This window comes from Podarcis pityusensis (genome assembly GCF_964106645.2).
Source record: "Podarcis pityusensis genome assembly, chromosome: 1".
Classification (NCBI taxonomy): Eukaryota; Metazoa; Chordata; class Lepidosauria; order Squamata; family Lacertidae; genus Podarcis; species Podarcis pityusensis.
In genome coordinates this window covers 115,570,248-115,595,251 of record NC_138028.1, presented here as the reverse complement: position 1 = coordinate 115,595,251, position 25,004 = coordinate 115,570,248, and the positions used below count along the sequence as shown (strand labels likewise).

Genomic DNA, 25,004 nt, shown 5'->3' with positions numbered 1-25,004 from the left:
GATAAAGTCATATGAAAGAAGTGGTTAAACCAAGAACTGCAATATGGGTGTCTCTCTATGTGTGTGTGTATATCACACAGACGTGCACGCACACTTAACATGTGTACATGCCATAATAATAGCATTTGGACAAACCTTTTACAAAAAGATGTGTGGTGCAAGAAGCACTGCCAGCATCGTTTGTGGCAAGGCAGGTGTAATCTCCGGTCTGGAGTGGTCCCACTTCGAACAATTCCAGCTCCGCAGATGAATCTGCCAAGGTGATGTTGCACGTTTTCCCTGGCACCAGTTCTCTACTCCCCTTAAACCAGTTCACTTTGAATGGAGGAGTTCCCCTAATCAGACTCCTGAACGTTACACTCATTCCAGGTAAAACCTCCAGCGGGTCTGGCGTCTTTGCAAAAGAGGGTGGTTCTAGAATTACACACAACATTTAAAAAGTTAACGCAAATGTGCCAGGTAGCTAACATCTGTATAAAACAGGCTGTCAAGAAAGCAAGATAAACACGCACGGGAAAGATTTGCAACGGATACCTTGTCTATCCTTTACTGACCTTGCACTGTCAAAAAGGCACTGCATTCGTCAGAACCAGCTACATTCTGGGCAGCACAGGTGTAGGGACCTGTATCAGACGAGTCCAGAGCATTCACCTTCAAAGCACAGACATTATCTGAAAAGCCGGTTTCGTATTTGTCCCCTGGGAAAATTTCATTTCCTCCATAAAACCAAGTGACTGAAATAGGAAGGGAGCCGGCAACTTTACACTCCAAAACAACCGAGGAGCCCTGCACGCCAAAGGTTTCTTTCAATCTTCTTATAAAAGAAGGAGGGACGACGTGGTCTGGGTAGGAAAAGGCAACAAAGAGCCAACTTTTAAGAAGAGAAACGACAGAAGAGAAGGGCAAGTGAGAAACGAAAAAGATCCCAAGCTAACCTGAAATGTCGACGGAGGAAGTGCAGCTGCTTTTCCCCACTTCATTGTGTACTTCAAAAGTGTACAATCCCCTGTCATTCATGTCTGCGGAGAGAACTTTAAGTGTCGCCACCTTGTTGGAAAAGCTGATTTGGTGCTTGCGGCTGTTGGTGAGTTCTCTTCCGTCCTTAAACCACTTGGTAATTAGCTCTGGAGTGCCACCCACTGTGCACTCCAGAGTAAAAGCATTGCCAGAGGTCACCGTCATGGGCTCGGGCTTCTCTAAAATCACAGCCGGCTCTGGAATGAGGGAGACAATCCAGAAAACTTGAGTTTCGAGAAAACCAAGACTTAAGAAGCAAATTAGCTGCAATGGCCAAGGCAGCCAAGATTCAATTCTTTAGAAGGGGATGGGTGCCTGTACCAACCTAGAACTTGTAAATGCCCTGCGCATTCTCTCATTCCAGCATCATTTTTAATCTGGCAGATGTACTTCCCGCTGTTGGTGGCTTCGGCACTTGCAATCTGAAGAGTTGCGATGTTATCCGAAAAGGAAATCTTGAGGTTTTCGCTTTCCCGTATTATTTCGCCTTTGTCCTTAAGCCAAACGACGGAAATGGGTTGGGAGCCTTCTACTACGGCCCGCAGTGCTGTGGGTTCCCCGGCATAGGTGGAGGTTTCGCTCAGCTTCTTAACAAACCGAGGAGGTTCTGGCAGGGAAGAGAATTCCTTACGGTAAGAGGAAGGTGGCAAGGAAGCCGCAAAAGAAAGGCAAAGGAAAGCGTGCCCGCAGACTTTGCACCGCAGTTGCACTCATTACTAACCTTTGAACTTCACAGCACAAGAGCAAGTGTCGCTTCCGACCTCATTTGTGGCTTTGCACTGATATTCCCCAAGGTCTGCCGCTTCGAGGTTGAGAATGTGGACGCTGGCACTGAAGTTCTTGGTTGTCACTTTGAACTTCTTGCTGCTCCTGACTTGCTTTCTGTCCTTGAACCAGACGACTTCGAATGGCGGTGTGCCTGCTATTTCACACTGAAGGGTGACATCGGAGCCCTTGAGTGTGTCTATGGGGCTGGGTTTCTTGCTAAAAACGGGAGGTTCTATAAAAGAAAGGAGACGAGGACATGTAACGGGACTCCTGGGAGGGGTTTCTTGCTAACAGGGGCAAGACATCCAGAAACAGAAGGCAGAAGGTATGCTTGTAAATCCCCATTTAGGTGCCTAAGAAGATTCTTTCTCTAGTTCTCCCAAGTGCATAGCAGGTCAATTTTAGGTCATTTCTATTTCTAAAGCTGCAAAGTCTTGCTTGGAAACTTTGTCATCCCCCCCACAAATTCCTGTTGCATGTGGCACTGAGTTTTCCAAATAAATGCAGTTAATAAGCATGGGTGTGTACCTCCGCATAACGTTTTCCACTCCCACATCTGCTATTCTCAAACTGACACCCTCAAACACATGCTCTAAACCTTCCATGGCCAAAGGTTTATTTTCTTACGGTCCTCCTCCTTATCCCTATAAGTACTGTATTTTATTTTATTTTTAAATAGAAGAAATCCTGTAACTCTTTCCCCACTGTCCCCTGCAACTGCAATTCACATCTTATGTCTTATCTAACTATAGAGTGTTGCTAGGAAGTAACAGACGATCACCTGGCAGATTGTGTAGCTGGCACACACAAGAGAAAACTGGTCCTCCTACTCCTGTAACCTTATATCTTGCATTATCACCCACTTCTTTGATCCGTTCACCTGTTGCCTCTTCTTGTCAACTTCCTAGCTATTAATCAGATGCTCAAGGAGTATATCCTAACTGAGGCATAGGTTATCTTTAAACCTTTCACTGCCTGTAAACTGAATTTTCAGGGAATAGAGGGCCTTCTCGGTGGCTGCTCCCAGACTTTTTTTGGAACTCCCTCCCTAGAGAAGCTAGGCTGGCTTCCTGCTTCTTGTCTTTCAGCCAGCAGGTGAAGACTTTCTTGTTCCAACAGGATTTTGGGAACTGACTGCTTTTAGTGAAAGGGCTGGTGCTGTGTTGTTTTTATGGTAATTATTGGTATAGGTTTAACAGATGTTTAGATATGTATATAGCTATAATTCTGTCAATGTTTAATTGCTTTTTAATGATTGTTTTTCTGTGTTGGTAGTGGTTCTTATTTTTATCTGTAAGCCACCTTAAGTCCAGTCAAGGAAACAGGCAGGGAATACTGATAATAACAAGTGCCTTTTTTCCTAAAAAAAATGCTTAGGGGTACTCTCATTTTCCTACTCATATTGAAATACTGCCCCTCAATGAGGCCAAACTTAGATTTACAAAATGTTTAGGGGTATGTGTACCCTTGCATCTCCCCAGAAAAAAAGCACTGATAATAATAATAATAATAATAATAATAATAATAATAATAATAGATTTTACTCTTTTCCTTCCTGTGCTACTTCACAGTTCTGTAATTTCTGACACAGGCCAGTGATAGGTAAAGGCTAGAGGGGCCACTGATCCTCTAAGACTGCTTCTCCTGCTCTTAAAATTTTCAAGACTGCTTTACTATATCTATTTGCATAATGTGCCTGACCTCCTCATCAGCACTGCCACCATTTTCACTACAGTCGAGGAGTCTTTGGATTTCAAACATCTCAGTCCTTTGTCAGTACTTTTGACTATGCGTCCCCAGCATTATAGCATTATCATCCAACCATTTAAGGGTAAAGTAGGGGAATGCCTGCAGCTCACTGGTAGAGCATCTGCTCTGAATGAAGAGGACCTCAGGTTCAACTCCCCAGCATCTGCAGGTAGGGCCGGGAGAGAGTCCTGACTGAAATCCTGGAGAGCCACTGTCAGTCAGTGAAGATAACACTGAGGTAGATGGACCAATGGTCTGACTCCGTATGATGGGAAAAAAACAAAACACCTTCCAGTGCTCCTAAGGGTTGGGTAGAGTGGAGGAAGTCAGAGTAGACATTGGCTTCTAACCTTTCACTGTGACTGTTGTACTGCAGCTTGCGGTGCCAGCAGAATTAAGAGCTTCACAAATGTAATCTCCACTGTCTTCATGGGTAGCATCAACAATGATCAGCACTGCTGTGCCGTCACTAAATGCCATACGGTGCTTGTCGCTAGCATGGATTTCGTGGTCATTCTTGTACCACACAACTCTGATTTCTGGGGAACCACTGATCTTGCATTCAAGTTGACATGAATCGCCCTGTTTCAGCATTCTTGATGGTTCCAGTTTCTTCACAAATTTAGGAGGTTCTGAGAAGCCGGAAGGAAAGTAGCATTCAATATGGAGAGGAATAAGAACAATTAAGAACATGCAAAAAATAAAAAATAAATAAAAAAAAATTGCAGTGGAAATCATAATATGGTATTATCAAGAAGGATAACAACAAAAATTAGTAAGTGTATGAGAAACCTCCATAAAAAAAAAAAAACAACTGCAAAAATTCTGACATTTCTGCTGAAATAAGCCATGGCACTGATTCACTGAACAGTAAACACAGCAAAATACAGCCTTTGTTTCCTCATGCCTCCCTTAACGCCAGTCCACTACAAAGAAGGGAGATTGGTGGGAAATTAGCACCCAGACTCAACATAGGAGAACTCTTCTCCTGCACCTGTGCTCCCCAAAACAGATGGATATTTTGAGAAGCAATACTTATGAGATAAGCCTCTCCCAGGTACAATAATCTGGAGGAGGGGAGGAAGGAGCCTATCTGTCCCCAGGCGTTCCATCTGCTTCCATCTCATCTGTTTGCTGACTGGCACTCAAAGCCCTCTCAAAATTTCAGCCTGGGGGTGGGATGCTAAGATGACATCCCTGACAGGTGCACGAGTGCAGAGGCCAATTGCTATTTCCCCACTCCCCTTTCAACTTGTCGACATCTACTGGAGAGGTGTGCAAAACTCTTGGTAAATCCCTGCTAATGGATCAAGCTATCTATATATATTTTCCCATGCAACTATTTTTTAGAATGTAAATTATACATAAACTGTAAATGAATCAAATCCGCCTTGACTTTTACAACGGCAAAAACCAAAGAATGCTATAAAAGCTACATTTAGCGTGGGTATCTGTAAATCACAACCGGCGCGTGTAATTTGTCATAAGAATCCATCACATTTCTATGAGCGCAAACATTATTCTTTTGCTCTACTTGGGTTTCAAGACACAGTAAGGAGAAGAAAATAGTTTGGATCTTAAATACTTACAGATAGTTTCCTATGAATTTTTGTTAATTTGAAAGAGGTCTGCCTTTTTCTTTTTAGAAACAAAGAATTCTGTGGAAAAGAAATCCCAAGAAAATCCCTTTTCTGCATAAAAGATCAGTCAACTTAAATTCAAATACCTTTCACATTAAGTTGAGCCGAGCAAAAGTCTTTCCCAACATCATTGCTAGCTTGGCAAGTATACTGTCCGCTGTCTCCTTTGCCTACTCTCAGAATTCTCAAATGGGCTGTATTTGCTACAAAGGTAATAGCATAGTTTCCTCCTGTACGGATCTCGCGGCCATCTTTAGCCCACGTTACATGTATAGGTTGGGCTCCAGTAACATGACACTCAAAGTCAGCACTTTCTCCAACAGGAAGATCTTTGGACTCGGGTGTGATATCAAAGGAGGGAGCTTGTTTGCGTTCTGGGGAATAAAATGAAGAGGAACGATTGGATTTCTTTCGGACGCGGTAAAGCTAAATACTGTAAAATCTTTTTAGAGGTTAGGAAGAGTGGTTGAATGTAACAGATGAAAACAAGAGAGTCGGTATGAAACTAACCTGAGACTGTGAGCCTAGCACTAGATGTAGCAGTTCCTACAGGATTGGTCGCTGTGCAAGAATATTGCCCAGTGTGACTCATCTCAGTTTGCAACAGCTGAAGAGTTGCCACGTTATCTATGTAAGAGGCCTGCACATTAAAGTCATCTCTTAAAGGCACACCATCCTTATACCATGTAACACTTATAGGCTCTGACCCATTTAGACGGCAAACTAATTTGATTGGGAAGCCAACGGTTTGCTCTGTATCCTTTAATTTCCTTGCAAAAGAAGGTGGACGTTTTCGCTCTGCAAGAAAAGAAGCATGCAATAAACATACGGCTTATGCAGGCATCTGGACAGGTGAAAAGGTTTTTTAAAGAGTGAAAGATCTGTAAGTATGAGTTTTTAACCAATCCCAAATAAAATAATCACCTTGAACTGCTAAGACAGCCTTTGAAGAGGCCGTTCCGACACTGTTTTCTGCTTTGCAAATATATTCCCCACTGTCACTGGCATCCACTTTGTTAAAAATAAGTGTAGCAACATTATCTTTGAAGTACATCTTATACTCAGGAGTAGATCTTAATTTTGTATCTCCTTTGAACCAAGATATTGTAATTTCTGGGGTCCCAGTAACTTGGCATTGCAAAGTGGTATAGTCTCCAACTGACACCTCAAGAGGTCCCAAGTGAGTGACGAAAGAAGGAGGTTCTGGGGACACAAAGAGTCAGCATTAGGATAATGGCACCTGAATGCTACAATGAAGAAACAATGAGGTTTTTAAATAAAAAAATATTATTAAGAAGGCGCTAAAGACAGACCTAAAGTGGATACCAGTGCTTCACAGATATCTTCTCCAGCCTCATTCTCAACCATACATGTGTATTCTCCTTGATCATCCTTTGTACTGTTAAGAATTTCCAGAATGCATGACTTCTCTGTTGTGGTGATGCTGCATTTTTCGGACTGGCCTAAAGTTACGCCATTCTTCTTCCATGTCACTGAAATCGGAAGGCTACCAGTGTACCTGCTCTCTAGAATTATGGATTTGCCTGGCTCCACACAATGGTCGCTGAGCTTCTTCACAAAAACGGCTGGTTCTGGTGAGCAATAAGAAGTCAAGTATTGGCATCAACGCTGCACAAACACCTAAACAATCCAAACCGAAAAAGTGCAACCTATACCAACCTTTTACAGAAAGATGTGCCGTACAAGACACTTTGCCAGCCTCATTAGTCACAACACAAGTATATTCTCCACTCTGTTGTGGCTCTACATCAAACAGCTCCAGGTCTGTGACCGAATCTTCCAAGTAGATGTTACATTTATCACTTGGTACGAGTTCATTGACGCCTCTAAACCACCTCACCTTAAATGGTGGTGTTCCTCTAATAACAGCAGAAAATGTAACACTTTTGCCTGGTAAAATATCCACAGATTCAGGTACCTTCTCAAAAGAGGGTGGTTCTAAAGAAGCATTGAAAGTGACAACAGATCAGTCGATAATGAAGGAATCATAAAGTGAAAATAAAAATTTCCTCAAATCACGGCACCAAGAGAATGCAATTTTGCAAGAATAAAGATTATGGAAGATTTCTGCAAAGTGTTAGCCACTTATTGAATACTGACCTTGTACAATCAAAGCAGCCTTGGTTTCATCAGAGCCTGCCACATTAGCAGCTTTACATGCATAAGTTCCTGTATCAGATGAGTTCAGTGAACCAATCTGCAAACTGCAAACATGGTCTGAAAATGAGATTTGATGTTTTTCCCCACTGGTGATTTTATGTCCATTATGGAACCAAGCGACTGTAATGGGAAGGGAGCCAGCCACTTTGCACTCAAGAATCACTGAAGAAGCCAGTACACCATGAGTTTCTTTAAGTTTTCTTGTGAAAGAAGGTGGAATAATCCGATCTGTGTAAGAGGAGGTAAACAAAAGAAAATGAGGACCCCACAAAGGAGAACCATTTTCTGGTGGGAATACAATGAAGAGAAGCAACAGAACTGACCCAGAACATCAACGGAAGCTGTGCAGCTGCTTTTGCCAACATTGTTCTGCACCTCGAAAGTGTATAAGCCACTGTCTTCCATTTCTGAATCAATAATTTTAAGTGTGGACACTTTGTTGTAGAAGGTAATTTTGTATTTGTTGCTAGTGGTTAATTCTTTTCCATCCTTAAACCAGCCTATTGAAAGTTCTGGTGTTCCACCCACTTTGCACTCTAGGGTACAAATGTCTCCGACGGTGACTTTCATTGGTTCTGCCTTCTCAGTGATGACAGCTGGCTCTGGAAAGAGATTCAAGCAATATCTACCTGTGAATATCACTGTCTCCTTAGCCACATGGCTTAATACTGCAATTACAGAAATCACTTCTCTAAAGCCACAGTTTTCTGCTTTGGAAAGGAGCCACTACAAAGCTATTAATGGCTTTTCTTTTCTAGAATTGAGAAACACTGTAAACACCACCATGCCACTTATCTGTCTTCCAGAGAAGAGGAGCTGACTGCCCAACCAATAGGAGCAGAGCAGTACAAAGCCCCCAATGGGTTACCTGAACATTTTGCTTCAGAACCTGTTCTCCAATACTCTGTAATGCACCATGTACACTGATGACATGCCCCCCCTCACAACCTCAAGGCTCTGAATGTTATTTAGCCTTCCCATCTTTTAAAAGTAACTCTCTCTCTCTCTTTTAAAGAAAATAAAAAGCTAAGTTTGTGTCATTACCAACCTAGAACGGTTAAAGTTGCTATGCACTCCCGGGTTCCAGCATCGTTACTGATTTGACAGATATACTTCCCAGCGCTTGCTGGTTCTGCTTTGGCAAGCTGCAAAGTGGCAACATTTTCCACGTATGTTATTGTCCTGTTAGCACTTTCTCTGATGACCTCTTCTTTGTCCTTGAGCCACGTCACCGAAATCGGCTGAGAGCCTTCCAAGGTGGCCTGCAACTCTACTGGTTCACCCACCACAACAGTAAGGTTGTTAATTTTGGTCACGAATTTTGGTGGTTCTGAAGAGGAAAGAGCCAATGGGCATCAAGAGTTCCAACAAGAATTGTGCATTTTTATAAAGACAATGATGATTGCACACCGTATTTCCTCAAATAATACCTACCTTTAAGTTTTACCATACAAACGCAAGTGTCGCTTCCGACATCGTTCTGAGCTTTGCACTGGTATTCACCAATGTCAGATACTTCAATATTCAGAATGTGAACACTTGCATGGTAGTTTTTGGATGCGACTTTGTACTTTTTACTGCTACGGATTTGCCTCTTATCCTTATACCACGTAATATCAAAAGGTGGTGTCCCAGAAATCTCACATTCAAGGCTAACCTCAGTACCCTTGAGTGTATCTACTGGAGACGGCTTCCTGCTAAAGATGGGTGGTTCTAGGATGAAAGGAAGAATCAGGCATCATTTAAAGAAAGTTACCTCAATATATATGTTGCTAGTTTAATATGAATATAATGTGAGAATTGCCATATATGTATCTGTTCCACTGCCAAGGCATGCATGCAGCTGAAGAAGCACCTTTTCTTTTCACAGCTGGTTTTTAAGGGTAGCCAACGGACTGGAATGGAAACATGCATGTCCCAGTCTGCCAGCAAAGCTCCACCGACTAAGATGCCCATGATTGGGCAGTTTAGTGTATTTGGTGGGCAATCCCGCCCTGCAATGCGGCTGGCCGAATGATCTTCAGTGTGCACGCAAATCCCAGCACTTGGGAATGGCTGGCAGCCAGCCAGCCCGCAAGAGGCTGCAACTGTTGCCCACCCGGAATAGGGTAATTGGTCATTTCAGTAATAAAAGCAATGACCATCCTAGAATGCTGAGCCAAAAGGGTGAGTGCAGGAATGCATTTAACAACCCTTTTCTCCTCCTTTCACATGGAATGTTGTCCAACTGACTGATTACTTATCCTTTCTGTAAGAGGCAGAGAGCTGTGATGGTCACTGCTGCCTCTTGCAGATTCAGTGGACGCCAACTCAAGCATTTGATTAGTTGACTGGAGGAGGAGTTTTGTCACCCTCTCAGTGTTGTGGTGCATATTTGATTGACTGATGGTTGCAGCCTTGATTTAAATACCCCACTCATTGACGTTAATGAAGAGTGGGTTATAATTGCCACCAAGCTTATGCGGGTAATTAAGAAAACATCTTTCTGTAATAGCTAATTGATTATCTCTGGGTTTTGTTTTTTTTTAAAAAATGAAGTTTTTACTATGTGGTTGTTGTAGACCACTTTGGTTTTTTGGTTTAATAGTGGCATACAAATATTGTAATAATTAAATAACCTAAATAAATAATAGTAAACACACCACATCCCTTTGAACATTCTTGAAGGAAAGAGTGAAAGCCACAGGTTAGAGAATACTTGTTTAAAATTAACCTGGAGGCTAATTAGATGAGAAATAGGACCCTGTCCACAATGGGCAGTTATAGCAATCTAACAGTTAGCTTAGCCATACAAGAATCAGAATGAGCTAATCTCAATCTTTTTAGAGACAGTTAGTCAAAGAGAAGGAAGTCCGCCAAGGCATGTTTGCTAACCTTTGACTAGGAGTTTAGTACTGCAGCTTGCCCTGCCAGCAGGGTTCTGTGCTTCACATATGTAATCTCCACTATCGTCTGCACCAAGATGCCTCATTTCAATGACTGCCACAGAATCTGTGAATGACATCTGGAATTTTTCGCTAGCATGGACTTCAGTGTCATTTCTGTACCATACCACTTTGATTTCCGGAGAGCCACTGATTTTACATTCAAGTCGTGTGGAGTCGCCCTGTTTAATCACTTTAGACGGGTCTAGCTTCTTAATGAACTTTGGAGGTTCTGGGAAACGGAAGAAAAATGAAAGCAAGGTAAATTGGAAGAAAAGAGGGATTGTGTTGAAAGGTATATAGAATAAGAGGGGAGAGAAATCTAAAAGGGCGCTTAACTTCTAGTTTTAGCAATGCAGGAAGAAAAGTAACTCAGAAACATTTACACAAAAGACTGCAGAAGACAATTAAGAAAAGAGCAACACAGAACACATTAGCACACCTGTTATGCTCAGTGTGGTTGTACAAGAATCACTGCCAACATCGTTGGAAACTTGGCAAGTATAGTTTCCACTTTTTGATATATCCACAGAATAAAGATTTAAGAAACCAGTTGACCCTTCAATCCCAAATAAACAGTTAGGTCCAGACACAAGTTCTAAATCTTCTTTAAACCACTTTATTTTAAAAGGCGGTGTTCCCTTTAAAGATGCCTTAAATTCCACTGTTGAATCAGGTATAGCTGATTGACTTTCTGGTTTTACCAAGAAGCTTGGTGGCTCTAAAGGTTTTAAGAAACAAAAGAAAACTAATTAGGTTCCGGAGCAAGAAATATGGCCTGGCAAGCCACAGCAAACCAATAAAGAGAAATAAAACATGTGTCAAAGTTAATAAGAAAAGAAAGGTTCCATATAGATAACATTAAATGGGATCTACATTCAAAGATATTAAGATAATGATGTGAAGTTGAAAAAGATTTATATTTTAATACAGTGTATAGAAAGAAGATAGAAATCCAAACCTTTCACAGTTAAGACGGCGCTACATGAGTCACTTCCTGCAACATTTGTTACGCTGCAAGTATAATTTCCAGAATCTGTCAACTCTAGGTAATTAACCTCAAGCGATACAGTGTTCTCATGGCACAGATGCCTGTATTTTGCACTCTCGGGTATCTCTTTTCCATCTTTAAACCATTTTGCAGTAATTGGGAGTGAGCCAGAGACTTTGCACTCCATATGAATAGATGATCCCAGAATTTTATCCATTTTTGGCAATTTTTTGGTAAACGAAGGAGGGATTGCTTGATCTGCCCAGAAGGGAGGGAAGAAGGCAAGTAGCATCAGATTCCTTGTTTTATTCTTTCTTCTTCATGAAAAATACACAGGCAATTAAAATGTTGATTGAAAAAGAACATGCTCCATTTTGACCAAACAAAATACAAACCTAGTACAGACAAAGTAGCCTCACAGGTGCTGCTTCCAAACTCATTTTCGACCTTAAAGGTGTATGTGCCGCTGTCCTCCTTCATAATGGATTCAATCCTGAACCTAGCCACATTATTGTCAAAGCTCATGGTGTAATATCTACTGGGCATGAGTTGTTTGCCATCTTTGGACCATTTTACTTGAAGTTCTGGTGTTCCAGCCACAGTGCATTCTAGAGTGACTGGGTCTTTCTCCGTAACTTTAATTGATTTAGCTTTTTCTATGATCTGAGCAGGTTCTGGAGTAAGAATAAAAACACAAATATATTAAAGTCTTCCGATGAGTAACCGGCAGAAGACTGGTGCTTACTGAGGAATCAAAATAGGAATCAAAACTCACAAACCTTGCACTAAAAGTAAAGCAAAACACTTCTCAACTCCTGACTCATTCTTTGCCTGACAGGTGTATCTCCCACTGTGACCGAGGTCAACATGCCTGATCTTCAGTCTCGCCACATTGTTTTCAAATGTAATGTGGAAGCTGTCATCGTTTTCGATGATTCTTTCGTCTTTTATCCAAGACACTGTTAAAGGCTGAGAACCAGCCACAGTACATTGAAATACAGCAGAGCTCTTCAAAACAGCGTGGACGTTTTCTAACTTCTTGATGAAGGATGGGGGTTCTGTGTTTATTAAAAATATAAAAAAGCCGGAATGAAACCTGGGTAAGGTTTAAAATTTGCTAAAGGAGGTGAGAGAACAAACGGAATGTTTCTTAGGCTTTTTCCCTACTATGATTACTGAACTGACCTTTCAAACTGACTTTTGTGCTACAGGAACAGCTGCCCCCTTCATTTGAAATAATGCACTGGTATTCGCCAGCATCCTGAACATCACAGTTCATGATATGAAGGGCAAAAACAGATTGCTGATCAGTCATGGTGTATTTCTTGCTACTTCGGATCTCGTTGTTGTTCTTCAGCCAGGTCACTTCAAACGGAGGAGTCCCTGTGACTTCACATTCTAACAGAGCATCGTAGGTTCTTACTACTTCCACAGGTTTTAGCTCCCTCACAAATGTGGGAGGTTCTAAAGTAGTAGAAGAAAACAAAGCAACCTCAGAAATAAGGGTAGGAACCCAACTGCATGGCTGAAGGAACTATAAAAGGAATTCTTAGCAACTAACCTTTCACTCTCAGTTCAATGCTGCAACTCTCACTACCTGCGTCATTGCGGGCCTCGCAGATGTAAGTCCCGCTATCCTCCACTTTAGCATTGGAAACTTTAAAAGTCGCCATGTTGTCTACAAACGAGACTCCATATTTAGCATGGTCCAGCACTTCGTTCCCATCAAGGTACCAAAGGACACGGATTTCTGGTGTACCTGCTACCTGGCATTCAAAAGTGGTAGACTGTCCTTTTCTCAAAGCTACTACAGGGCTAGGCTTCTGAAGAAACCTAGGGGGCTCTAAAATAAAATTTAAAATAATTATTTAGAAAATAGTAATTGGCTTTAAAAAACACAAACCAACCAAAAAAACTAAGGTAGATTGCAATCCTATGCACATACTTACTGTAATCCCCATCTAACACAGTGGGACTTACAGTCAAGTAGACATGCATAGGACTGAGCTGCGCAAATCACAACTGATAACCCGGGATGTAAAAGTGCAGACCTTTCACAAAAAGAGTTGTCTTGCAGGTTGTTGTCCCGACGTCATTGCTTAATTGGCAGATATAGTTCCCTGAATCAGACGTCTTGGCCGAAAAGAGTTCCAGCACGCTTGAAGTGTCATCTTTGTAAACTGAGCGAGAAGCTCCCGAAAGGAGTTCTTTGCTATCTTTGAACCACTTTATTTGTATGGGAGGTGTGCCGCTCACGAGAGCTTTGAGTTGGACTCTGGCAGCTGGTACCACATCTTGCGACTGTGGCTTTTCAACAAAGCATGGGGGTTCTACAAAGAGTGGGAAGAAAGACCAGGAAAAGAGGGAGGTCATTCATTTTGGAACGATAAACAAAAACCAGAATCAAAGCAACGTGGCAAATAAGCCTGCCGCCTAGGAGAAAAAGTACAAGATGTCCAAACCTTTGACGGTTAAATGGGCACTGCATTGGTTGCTTCCAGCTTTATTTGTTGCCTCGCAGGTATAAGAGCCACTATCTGCACCTTCAAGCTGGTTGATCTCCAAGAATGCCATGTTGTCATGGAAAGAATACTTGTGCTTTTCGCTAGCAGTTATCTCTTGGCCATCCTTGTACCACTGAATACTTATTGGATGTGAACCAGACACTATACACTCAAGGTGAACAAAAGAGCCCTTAATGCTATCCATTTTCTTTAGCTTTTTGGTGAATTTAGGCGGTATGATCAGATCTACCCAAGACAAACCAAAAAGATATATATTAGATTAGGCTGCCACTTTGCTGGTCTTTGGCATAAAAAGAAAAAAAAGAATTGCAGTTGCGGCCAGCACCCACCCACCCACCCACCTCCAAGAGAAGAGGGATACACAATACGAACCTAAGACATTAATGCTAGCTTTACAGCTGCTGCTTCCGACATCATTTGAAACCTCAAATGTGTATTCGCCGCTATCTTTCTTTTCTGTAGAAACAATCTTTAGCATAGAGACTGTATCGGTAACACTGATTTTATATTTGTGTCCCAATGTCAACTCCTTTCCATCTCTGAACCACTTGGCAGTAATATCTTTTGTTCCTGAAAATCTACACTGCAATGTGGCTGGGTCGCCTTCCGTGACATCAATTGAAACAGCTTTATCAGTGATGGTGGCTGCCTCTGTGGTAAATACAGGAGCAAATATGAGTCTGGGTGACTTGAAGTGTAGATGTTAGCAAAACACGATGCTATAAATTAAGGAGGTGGGAGGAAGCTCTACAAACCTTTTACTGTTAGTAAAGCAGAACATCTTTGGATTCCAGCATCATTTTTAGCCTGGCAAAAATATTTCCCATCGTGCTTCACTTCTATGGCCCTGATCATAAGAGTGGCCACATTGTTCACAAAGGTCATTTTGGTGTTATCGTCTTCAACAATGTCATCATTATCTTTCAGCCAAGAGACTGTTATAGGCATGGAACCTTTAATAGTTGCTTGAAACACTATTGTGCCTCCTCTAAGCGAGCTAATGTTCTCAATCCTCTTCACAAATTGTGGGGGTTCTATTGAAAGAATAGGTGCCTTGGTGAGTATTAGCCTCAACTAAACATCAGAATTAAATTATTATATTTTCCAGGCGGTACTGACCTTTCAGAGCCAACTCAGAGCTACAGACACAGCTTCCTACATCGTTTGTTACCCTGCACTGGTATTCTCCTGCATCTGAAGAGTCAAACTTGAAAACCTGGAGGCTAATCAAGGAATTCTCAATGCTTATTCTGTGCTTTCTACTGCTCCTCACAGGTTTGTTGTCCTTTAGCCAATAGACCTCAAACGGAGGGGTACCTAAGACCTCACATTCCAGTATCACATCTGAGTCTTTTAACACTTCCCTTGGTTCAAATTCCTTGACAAAGTAAGGTGACTCTATAGCACAAGACAGAAGGAAAGAGTGGGGGTTGTTAATTGGTTCTGGGACCTTTAAAAGGCTTGAAAGACTTGCTGAGAAAATTGAGTGCAGGGGTACTTTTGCACACACCTTTTACAACCACGACACTACTGCAGGTATCTTTCCCAGCATCATTTTTTGCCTCACATGTATATTCACCACAGTCTTCAAGAGTGACATCCAAGAGTCTGAGTACTGCTGTGGAGCCCACCAAAGTCATCTTGTGTTTGGCACTGTCTTTAATCTCCCTGTCATCCTTGAACCAAGAGATTTTAATTTCAGGCGTGCCTGTAACTTTACATTCTAATTGGGCGTATTCTCCTTTCTTAATCAACTGCGACGGCTCAAGTCTTTCCACGAAAGTAGCAGGTTCTGTGGAATTAAAGAATGTTATTAAGAAGAGTTGTAGAAAGAGGTTAAGGAAAAATAAGAGGCACCTCAAATCGCCACCCAAGCATATCATCATAAGAGAAAGAGTTGTGCAAACCTTGGACAAACAAGTTTGCACTGCATGAGGCTGAACCAGCCGCGTTGCTGACTTTGCAAGAATAGGCGCCAGAATCAGCAGGTTTCACAGCGTAAAGCTCCAAGTAACTTGACAAAGCTTCCGTCATGATGTAACAAGCTCCGCCGGTTGTTAGCTCAGCATCACCCTTAAACCACTGTACAGAGAGTGGCGCTGTTCCCTTAAATGTACTCTTCAAGCGCACTGTTGACCCGGGAGATATTTCTTGAGACTCTGGCTCTGTCACGAAGCTAGGTGGCTCTACACATTGTTTGAAAGAAAGAGTTGGAAAGAATCAGTAGTGCAACTTAATGTAGTGAGGAGTTTAAAAGGGGGTGGGGAAAGAACGGTTAAAAGAGATACTGAGAAGAGAATGCAAAAGAAGATGTCAAACCTTTTATCGTTAAAGTTCCATGGCTTTCTTTGCCCCCTGCAGAGTTAGTAGCTCTACAGGAATACACTCCTGCGTCATTGGTATCCAGGTGTTTGATGTCCAAAGACGCTGAACCTTCTTCGTAGCGTATTGCATACTTGGCACTGGCAGTGATCTCTTTGTCATGCTTAAACCAAGACACTTTTATTGGAAGAGAACCTGATACTTTGCAGTCAAAGTGGCAGGAGCCACCAACCGCGCTATCCACGTTCCGCAGAGGTTTGGTAAAGAACGGAGGAAGGGTGCGATCTGTTCCAAGGCACAGCAAAGAAAAGAAAACCAATATATATCAAAAAGAGTGTTTTAGGAGTGTCCCCTTCCACCTCCCGCCTTCTAATTGTTCTACCATCTAAATCGCAGTAGCGCTACTGGATTACCAACCTAACACAGTAAATGAGGTGGTGCACGAACTGCGTCCAACATCGTTTGAAACTTCAAAGGTGATTTCGCCAGTATCGTGCAATTCGGCGGTGTAGAATTTCAACTGAGCAACATTGTTCTTAAAACTGATTCTATACTTTTTGTTAGAAGCCAGAGGCTTTCCGTCTTTGAACCATTTCGTTTTTAGCTCTGGAGTGCCTGCAACAGTGTATTCCAGAGTTGCTGGGTCCCCTGCTGTCACCTGAATGAATTCAGCTCTCTCAACAATGGTAGCAGGCTCTATAACAGAATTAAACAGTGGTCATTATAGAGCTAATGCAAACAATATGCCTGTGTATAAGAAGAATTGTGTGATCTTAAAGTGCTCCTACACTGACCTTTGACTGCTAATTCTCCAAAACATGTTTGGCTTCCTGCATCATTCTCAGCCAGACATGTATATTTACCACCAGAACTAATCTGGACATCTGTGATTTGCAAAGTTGCAATGCCATTTTCAAAGGTCACTTTGACTTTGTTATCTTCTTTAATAATATCTTTCCCCTTCATCCAAGTGACAGAAATAGGAGCTGAGCCTCTCACAGCTGCCTGTAAGAAAACTTCATCCCCAGCGAGTGCAGTAACATCTTCGATTTTCTTAATGAAAGAGGGAGGTTCTAATTTGAAAAAGAAAGGAAGGAAGAAAAACCCTTATCTATCATTGCATCATATGGTGCTTGGTGCTGCATTTAAGGCTTTTTAAAGAAAATAAATTGCCTTCTGGATACAATGGCAACGTCTTTTATGGATTTCTACCTCTGAATGTTAGGGGAAAATTTACCATTTCAATCTGGAGACAGAGGAACGAATCATTATTTGTTGAGCAATAAGTAAATGTCTTCCATTTGACAGCAGGCAAATTAATCCAGGTGAAGTAGAGGTGAGGAACCTGTGGCACTCTAGATATTGTACTCCAACTCCCACCCCATTAGCCAATGGTCAGAAATTATGGGGTCCAACAACATCTGGAGGGCTACAGGTTCCCCATCATTGAAGTAAACCAGGAGTGGAGAACCTTTGGTCCTCCAGATGTTGATGAACTACAAATTGGACATGCTGGCTGGGGCTGATGGGAATTGTAGTTCAGCAACACTTGAAGGACCACAGGTTCCCCACTACTGGTGTAAATGAGGGGACTAGGAAGAGTAAAAGAGGAATTCTTTTACTGGGCACCAAAGCTTGCTTCTCAGAAGGATGTCGGGAGTAGAGATTTTGCCTTTTGGCTATGCTTTATGTTGGAATCCCTCTGATTTGCATGACATTATACTCCTCAACGTGGGTGGCGCTGTGGGTAAAAGCCTCAGTGCCTAGGACTTGCCGATCGAAAGGTCGGCGGTTCGAATCCCCACGGCAGGGTGCGCTCCCGTTGCTCGGTCCCAGCGCCTGCCAACCTAGCAGTTCGAAAGCACCCCCGGGTGCAAGTAGATAAATAGGGACTGCTTACTGGCGGGAAGGTAAACGGCGTTTCCGTGTGCTGCGCTGGATCACCAGATGCAGCTTTGTCACGCTGGCCACGTGACCCGGAAGTGTCTCCCGACAGCGCTGGCCCCCGGCCTCTTAAGTGAGATGGGCGCACAACCCTAGAGTCGGACACGACTGGCCCGTACGGGCAGGGGTACCTTTACCTTTACTTTATACTCCTCAAAGGAAAGGCTAATAGACCAACCATAGACGTTGCTACTCAGAGGTAAGTCCCACTGAGTTCAGCGAGGCTTACTCTTAAGTAAGTATGTGGGAATGCTAAGAGAATTTTTTACATATGAATTGCCTTTGGGCTCCTCTTTCATTACTTGGTGGAACTTTGAGTACTGATAATGTGGGGGATGAGAGATGAAAAGATGCATTAGCATTGCAAATTAGAATTCTGACTTGGGTAGGTTTTACATTTGTATCACAAGCTGACAGAAGCAATAAACTCTTTACATATCATGTGTAGGGATGGGCAAACCTATCAGTTCCTCTTTTTAAAAAAGTCTTAAATTGAGTCCTCACATTTCCACATCAGTTTGCAGTTTTTAAAAGAAGTCCTCGTGAAAATTTATCAGCATTTTAGTGTGCATTTCTTCTACCACACACATTTTTAATGCTGTTTTGCCCAATATTCACTATTTCCCAAAACTATTTTCCATTTTAGTATTCATTTCCCAGCTGCAACACTGCATTGCAAAATTCAGAGAAGTGTGAATTTGAAAGGCTAGCCATGTTCTGGTCCGCATATTGTCTTGAAAGGTAAGGTCACCTTTAAAAGAGAACTGAATTGACTTTCTCCTCCACCCCTAAACATGTGTAAAACAGCCTCTTGCTTGGGAATTAATTTCAATGAAATCTGTTCTCTGCCTTTATTCCTGCGTTCAAGAATATAAGAAAAGATTCCAAGATGCAACAAGACACAGAAAGAGAAGGAAAGGAGACAACTAAAAAAGAAAAATTGGTTTCCACGAAAGAGTTATTTTCTCCTTTTGCACTATGTTAAAAATAGGTTTTGTTTGTTCACTTGCTCACTAACCTTTCAGTATATATGTTGCACTGCAAACACATTTTCCAACTTCATTCGCTATGGAACATTCGTATTCACCAACATCTGCACTATTAAATGAGGAAATCTCCAGAGAGATAAGAGACTTTTGGGAAGTCAACCTGTATTTTTTACTACTGCGAATTTGTTTCCTGTCTTTAAACCAACTGATTTCAAATGGTCCAGTACCAGAAACCTCACAATGAAGAGTGGCATTCATTCCTCTCACTATGTCGCCTGGCTCAAGAGTCTTGATGAAAGTAGGAGGCTCTATAAAATCATCAAAGCATGAATAAAGAATTAGTGACCGATAGTACACTTGCAGCAGAACAGAGCACCTTGAAAAGAAAGCACCCCTGGGTTTAAGAACAAACCTTTGACAACAATCTCTGTACTACAGCTGTCACTGCCAGCATCATTAGCTGCTTCGCACGAGTAACTTCCACTGTCATCAACTTTCACATTGGTAATATCTAGCACAGCCACGTTATTGGCAAAAGACATCCTCTGTGTGTCGCTCTCTCTAATTTCTTTGTTATTTTTGTACCATGTCACCTGGATCTCAGGAGACCCTTTGATTTTGCACTGAAGATGTGCTGACTCTCCAGGAGTCAACAAGTAAGAGGGGTCCACTTTCTTCAGGAACGATGGTGGCTCTAGAAGAAAAGTTCAGAAAGAAAGAAGCCTGAAATATAACACCTTAAGAAGATCGATTTGATAGGACAATTACAAAGACAAGCTATTGAGAAGCATGCAGATATCTATCCAGGACAAAACTCCAATTCCTGCCATTGCTCTTAATTCTGCTTTTTATCATGGTAACCAGAACTTCTCTAAAGAATCACCTAGGATGGAAAAATAAATAAATGACAGTTTTAGTCAACACTGGAATAAAGTTTGCACATTTAAGGAAATCAGACAATAAGCTTTAGTAAAGACACAAAGACGAGTGAAAAAGATTGTAGCTTTTCTTTTTACAAAGAAACACCACACCACACTTGGAGAAATGTGCTATGATTAGCTTTTTCCTTCTTAATGTTACCTCTCACTTCTTCATTATTTGGAACTAACAAATCGGTTCCGCGTGGGACCGGGTTGCGCTCAGGCCACCAGGCCCCACCCGCGCCTCAGCATGCTGCAGGATAGCATCCTGCGTCACGTTGAGGGTGACCCGGCCACACCATTTGCCAGGTGGCCAATCAGGGTGCTGTGGGGGTGTGGCGGGGCCCACTTCAACCCGTGGTGCGACTCTGGCAGCTCCTCTCTGAAGCGCAACTACTATAAATAAGAGGACATAAATGGCACCAAGTTTAGCAGGCCGACAATTTCCTTACCTCTGATTGTTACAGTGGCCGAAGAAGAGCTACTTCCAGCCTCATTTGCAGCAGTGCATGCATATGTTCCTGAATCTTTAAGTTTAGACAGAGGGATATCAAGTGATGCTATCTTGTCTTCAAAGCAAATCTTGTAATCTTTGCCTGGAGGTATTCGGGTTCCATCCTTGCTCCAGGATACTGTGACTTTCCTGTCTTCATCCACTTGGCATTCAAGATGTATCTTCTTATTGACTGCAGACTGAACAGACTGCAGTTCCTTGACGAATCGTGGTTTATCAATGACAGCTATTTCTGCCTGGCAGATGTCTGCTCCAAATTTGTTTGAGGCTTTGCAGGTATATACCCCCCTGTCATTTACTGTGAGGCGTGGAATCTCTAAACTGTGCTTATTCTCAGAAGCTGAAATCTTGCAGTGTTCTGTGGAAGAAATGGCGGCACCATCTTTCTGCCACACTGTGTCGATTACGGGGGTGCCTGCCACTGTGCAGAGGAACCTGGCACTCTTACCCACAAAAGTAGTAATAGATTCGGGTCTGGTTAGAAAGGTTGGAGGAAACGCTTCTGCAAAAGAAAGGGGGGAAAGTTGACATGGACTTGGCCAATACAGCAACCTTTTCCCCACACCCCAGCACCAAAGAAAGGAGACAGAAACGCTGTCTCCATATACACACATTAAATTGCCTAGAAATAATGTGCAGTAAAGATTCCCAAGACTCAATACATCCAGTAAATCATTACGATGATCTAGCAGTTTTAAAAGCCATCTAGCCAGAGTTATTTGTTATCTAAAAGAGCAGTTTTAAAAGCCATCTAGCAAGAGTTATTTAGTCATGAAATTAGGTTTACATGTGACGATTTGAAGTGCATGTCATGAATTAACCAGCAATACAGATTCCAGTAAGATGAAAGGTATAGGCAATTATTATAGTAATAAAAAGGCCTAGGGAGATCTTTTTAAAAGAGCGATGTCATTATGTATCCTTTATTCACTTCAAGATGGCTCCCACCACCCACTACGTCTGTAAGCATGGATCTCAAAGAGTAAATAAAATCGACTGCATCCCAGGCAAGATCATGATCAGACGACTCAGTTAATACTATAATCTTTTTGAGAAGCTTAAGACATTTAAGAGCGAATGTTTATAGGTGAATATGACGGAATCAAAAAACATTTCAAATGCCTCTGGGCACAATCCATGCCATTGCTGCATTCTTCTCTCCTCCCGACCCCAGTGTGAAATGCTTTAAGTGTGGAAGTTCTTGCCTACAATCTCCTTCACCAACTGCAGTTCTTCCATCACTAGAGAGAGGTGCTTTTAGTGTGTGTGCTTGTACCAAATGGTGCACATCTAGAGTATTCCCTTTATTATTCGTAAGTTTTCCTCCACACTTAAAAGAGTTCAGAAATAATATACAATAATTACAAATCTGTTCTTTGACTCAGCTTCCGATGAAAATACATTTTTTGCTCCTGGATATGTACGTTGAACCTGGGGGCCAAATACCTGGTATTTTCTTCTATTTCTATATGCACAGAAATGGAAATCCTTAGTCTGCTATTGGCCGTAGATGCATTTTACCACATGCTAATGGTGAACACGTTCAGTTACCTAACAAGGAAGCAGCACAGGGTTCATGTCTCGCACTTACCAGTTACCGTTAAGGTTGCTTTGCTGCTTACGCTGCCATACTTATTGGAAGCTTTGCAGCTGTATTCGCCACAGTCAACTACTTGCGGTCTCGGGATTTGAAGAGTGGATGTATAATTAGCGGTGTGTATGGTATACTTGTCGCCATCATAGATTTCCCGACCGGCTCTGTACCATTGAAACCGTACGTCTGGCGCCATCTCGATCTCGCAGGTGAACTTGGCAAGGTGGTTCACAGCGACTTCTTGGGATTCCAGCCTTCTCCTCAGTATGGGTCCAACTGAAGTTAAAAGTGAAAGAATAATGTGGTTACAACCATCCACGTTCATGTGGATATTGTAATACTAATAGCATGTATGGTGCTTATAAGTGTACATTCCAAAACACTGTTAATAAAGTGACCAACAGAAATGAGATGTGTGGTTTCATGAGCTATCCAAGGAAAGTGGCTGTAAAGAAAAATGGTTGTCAGAGGTGAAAGCAAACCGAAAGCAGTGCCCAGTCTACCAGAGGGCTACATACACTGCAGTGCATAATGGAACTCTGAAGATACTCTGATGTGCTACTTACTATTAAAGGCATGCAAACAACATGATATATGAAATTATACCAGGTTGTACCAGAACATTTTCAACATGAAATGTGTGACATTATGCTAGAATGGTGCAATGACTTCTACAACGTGCTGTGCAATCTCTTGGCACGTCTACTCAGAAGCAAGTCTCACTGTGCTCAGTGGGGCTTCCTCCCTAGTAAGCGTGTTCAGGATTGCATCTTTATTGTAGCAATGAAAAGGAAAAGTGAACCAAGTTGCTCTGTGGATATGGGGATGAAAGTGCTCCTAAGACATGCACTCTTTTAAAAAAATCTGAAATTACAAATAGTTTTATTTAACAATCATCATTCATGAAACAAAAGTTGATTTTGTTTCAGTACCAAAAAGTGCAAAATGCAAATAAAAGGTGTGAATAAGAAATATATTTAAAGAAATAAAAGTTCTAAAGAGGAAACAAAAAGTGGAGGATTTGTGATTAGTTTGGTGATGCACAGCTGAAGTTTATATACTTCTTATATCTGTATCCAAAATGCTACTAGAGATACAAATATGTATATGTGTGTTCTATTCAGTTAGCAAATGAGTGAAAATAGGAAAGCAATATTTTATCCCCATATTCCAACCTCTTTTTACAACTGTGAGTTTCGCTGCTGCTGTTGTTTTTCCACCTTCATTCAGAGCCTCACAGGTGTACTCGCCTTGATGCACTTCCTTGAATGCTTGGTTGATTACTAGTGTGTATGTGTCATGGTCTTGCAAGCACTTGAACTCATTTCCTGAAGATACCAGCTTATCCCCAAAATACCAATTCACCACTTTAACATTTTCTATAATGGAAGTAAGACTTACGCTGTCACCTTCTTCAACAACAGTGTCTATAAAACTTTGGCGCATGATGGGACAATCCCTGCTCACCAGACTGTCTTCTTGTTTGCTAGCCTTAACTACATGTGCCTCCTCTTCATTTTCCTCAAAAAGTTCTTCCTTTCTCTCTTTCACTTTTAGAGCATCTATTAACCTCTCAGCTGGGGCTGCTGCTACAGGAATATCAAGCGTGAGTGTGGTTGTACCTACATCTTTAATGTGCTCACTTAGAGCAATAGTTTGGACTTCTTGAATAGACACAAGTTGCTCCTCCTGTATTTCTGATTCAGTACTCAGGTAAGCATGATGTGGCTCAGGTGAACCAATGATATTACTGACAGATTGTTGCTGAACAGGTGTCTCAGTTACAGTAGCAGACTGCATTAGTTTGGAAGGTGAACAAGAAGCAAGCAACTTGTGGTGTTTAGGTTCTGCTATGGCACTGGGTTCCTCTGCTGTCAGAACATGTTTCTCATCATAAATAATGGAATGAACAGCAGCTTGCAATTCACTTTTGAAATCAGCTGTCTGAGAATATATTCCATCTAGAGAGAGAGCTATTTCTGCAGTATTGGAACTTTCCAAGATTATAAGGCAAGTACATGTTGCATGTTTAGGTTCTTTGATCACTGTTACAGTTTTTAATTGAACACTCTCAATATCATCGAAAGCATCCAATGGAAATAAGTGCTGTTCATTTGTCAGAGCTACTTTCAGGGCCCTTCTGATCTGAGCCTTCATATCTAAGCTACAACATACTGGAGTCTCAACTGCAAGTTCTTCTTCTTTCCGAAGCACTTTGTTTTCCCATGTTTCAGGCACATCCATAAGCAGCCCCAGTTGCTTTTGGGCCTTTACATTCTCAGCATCTGGCCTTGCGATCTTGTCCAAGTGCTCTTCCTTTAATGGCTGTTTTTCCTCCAATAACAACGGGAGCCTGACTGACTGACCTTCTTGGATGCAGGCTGCAAATTCTTGCTCTGTGGCTTCCAAGAGATCGATGCTCTCTATCGGAACACCTTGCTCCTCAACGCAGGTGGATTCTGAAGGCAACCTGGGCTCAGACACCACCTCACAACTCATGACCTGAACAGCCTCAAATGGCTCAGCATGTCCGACATCCAAGACCCTCTCTTCAGTCACATCAGATACCTGCATCACTGTTTGAAAGTCTTCCTTCCCCAGGGTAGCTTTCTGCTCTTTTCCTACTTCGGGGAGGATTTCCTCTTTGGGCAGAAGCATCTCCTCAGCCACAGTGGTCAGACACTTACGAAGCTGAGGCTCTGCTATAGCCACAGGGTATTCTCCAGCAATGCCACTCTGAAAGGCCTCTAGGGCCTCGGCAGCTATCTGGTTTTTTTCCTCAGACGCCACAGAACGTTTGAGCATTATTTCAGCTTTCTGCAAAGCATTTTGGGGTTCAGGTTCTTGTACAGCCAAGATGCCTTCCTTAGGCAACACTTGCTCAGTTTGGCTCGTTTGGAGATGCAACACAGAAATGGGCTCCTGG

At 42.1% G+C, this 25,004-nt stretch overlaps 1 protein-coding gene across 1 annotated transcript in view; it reads right to left on the bottom strand.

Annotated features, from left to right (window-relative positions):
• Nucleotides 1–25,004, bottom strand: part of TTN (titin) — a 285,365-nt gene that overhangs the window by 185,068 nt on the left and 75,293 nt on the right. Inside the window, exons 45-80 of the mRNA XM_081002634.1 lie at nucleotides 22,076–22,354; nucleotides 20,423–20,986; nucleotides 19,463–19,744; nucleotides 19,080–19,358; nucleotides 16,912–17,190; nucleotides 16,535–16,813; nucleotides 16,115–16,402; nucleotides 15,703–15,981; nucleotides 15,306–15,587; nucleotides 14,915–15,193; nucleotides 14,551–14,829; nucleotides 14,168–14,446; nucleotides 13,733–14,020; nucleotides 13,322–13,600; nucleotides 12,832–13,113; nucleotides 12,456–12,734; nucleotides 12,050–12,328; nucleotides 11,666–11,944; nucleotides 11,241–11,528; nucleotides 10,722–11,000; nucleotides 10,230–10,511; nucleotides 8,790–9,068; nucleotides 8,404–8,685; nucleotides 7,679–7,957; nucleotides 7,296–7,583; nucleotides 6,855–7,133; nucleotides 6,488–6,766; nucleotides 6,099–6,377; nucleotides 5,685–5,972; nucleotides 5,261–5,548; nucleotides 3,885–4,166; nucleotides 1,739–2,017; nucleotides 1,343–1,624; nucleotides 936–1,214; nucleotides 555–842; nucleotides 136–414 (exon numbers count right to left, since the gene is read on the bottom strand). Of these exons, the coding sequence (XP_080858760.1) occupies nucleotides 136–414; nucleotides 555–842; nucleotides 936–1,214; nucleotides 1,343–1,624; nucleotides 1,739–2,017; nucleotides 3,885–4,166; nucleotides 5,261–5,548; nucleotides 5,685–5,972; nucleotides 6,099–6,377; nucleotides 6,488–6,766; nucleotides 6,855–7,133; nucleotides 7,296–7,583; nucleotides 7,679–7,957; nucleotides 8,404–8,685; nucleotides 8,790–9,068; nucleotides 10,230–10,511; nucleotides 10,722–11,000; nucleotides 11,241–11,528; nucleotides 11,666–11,944; nucleotides 12,050–12,328; nucleotides 12,456–12,734; nucleotides 12,832–13,113; nucleotides 13,322–13,600; nucleotides 13,733–14,020; nucleotides 14,168–14,446; nucleotides 14,551–14,829; nucleotides 14,915–15,193; nucleotides 15,306–15,587; nucleotides 15,703–15,981; nucleotides 16,115–16,402; nucleotides 16,535–16,813; nucleotides 16,912–17,190; nucleotides 19,080–19,358; nucleotides 19,463–19,744; nucleotides 20,423–20,986; nucleotides 22,076–22,354 (10,413 nt within the window). The remainder of the gene's footprint in view (nucleotides 1–135; nucleotides 415–554; nucleotides 843–935; nucleotides 1,215–1,342; nucleotides 1,625–1,738; nucleotides 2,018–3,884; nucleotides 4,167–5,260; nucleotides 5,549–5,684; nucleotides 5,973–6,098; nucleotides 6,378–6,487; nucleotides 6,767–6,854; nucleotides 7,134–7,295; nucleotides 7,584–7,678; nucleotides 7,958–8,403; nucleotides 8,686–8,789; nucleotides 9,069–10,229; nucleotides 10,512–10,721; nucleotides 11,001–11,240; nucleotides 11,529–11,665; nucleotides 11,945–12,049; nucleotides 12,329–12,455; nucleotides 12,735–12,831; nucleotides 13,114–13,321; nucleotides 13,601–13,732; nucleotides 14,021–14,167; nucleotides 14,447–14,550; nucleotides 14,830–14,914; nucleotides 15,194–15,305; nucleotides 15,588–15,702; nucleotides 15,982–16,114; nucleotides 16,403–16,534; nucleotides 16,814–16,911; nucleotides 17,191–19,079; nucleotides 19,359–19,462; nucleotides 19,745–20,422; nucleotides 20,987–22,075; nucleotides 22,355–25,004) is intronic.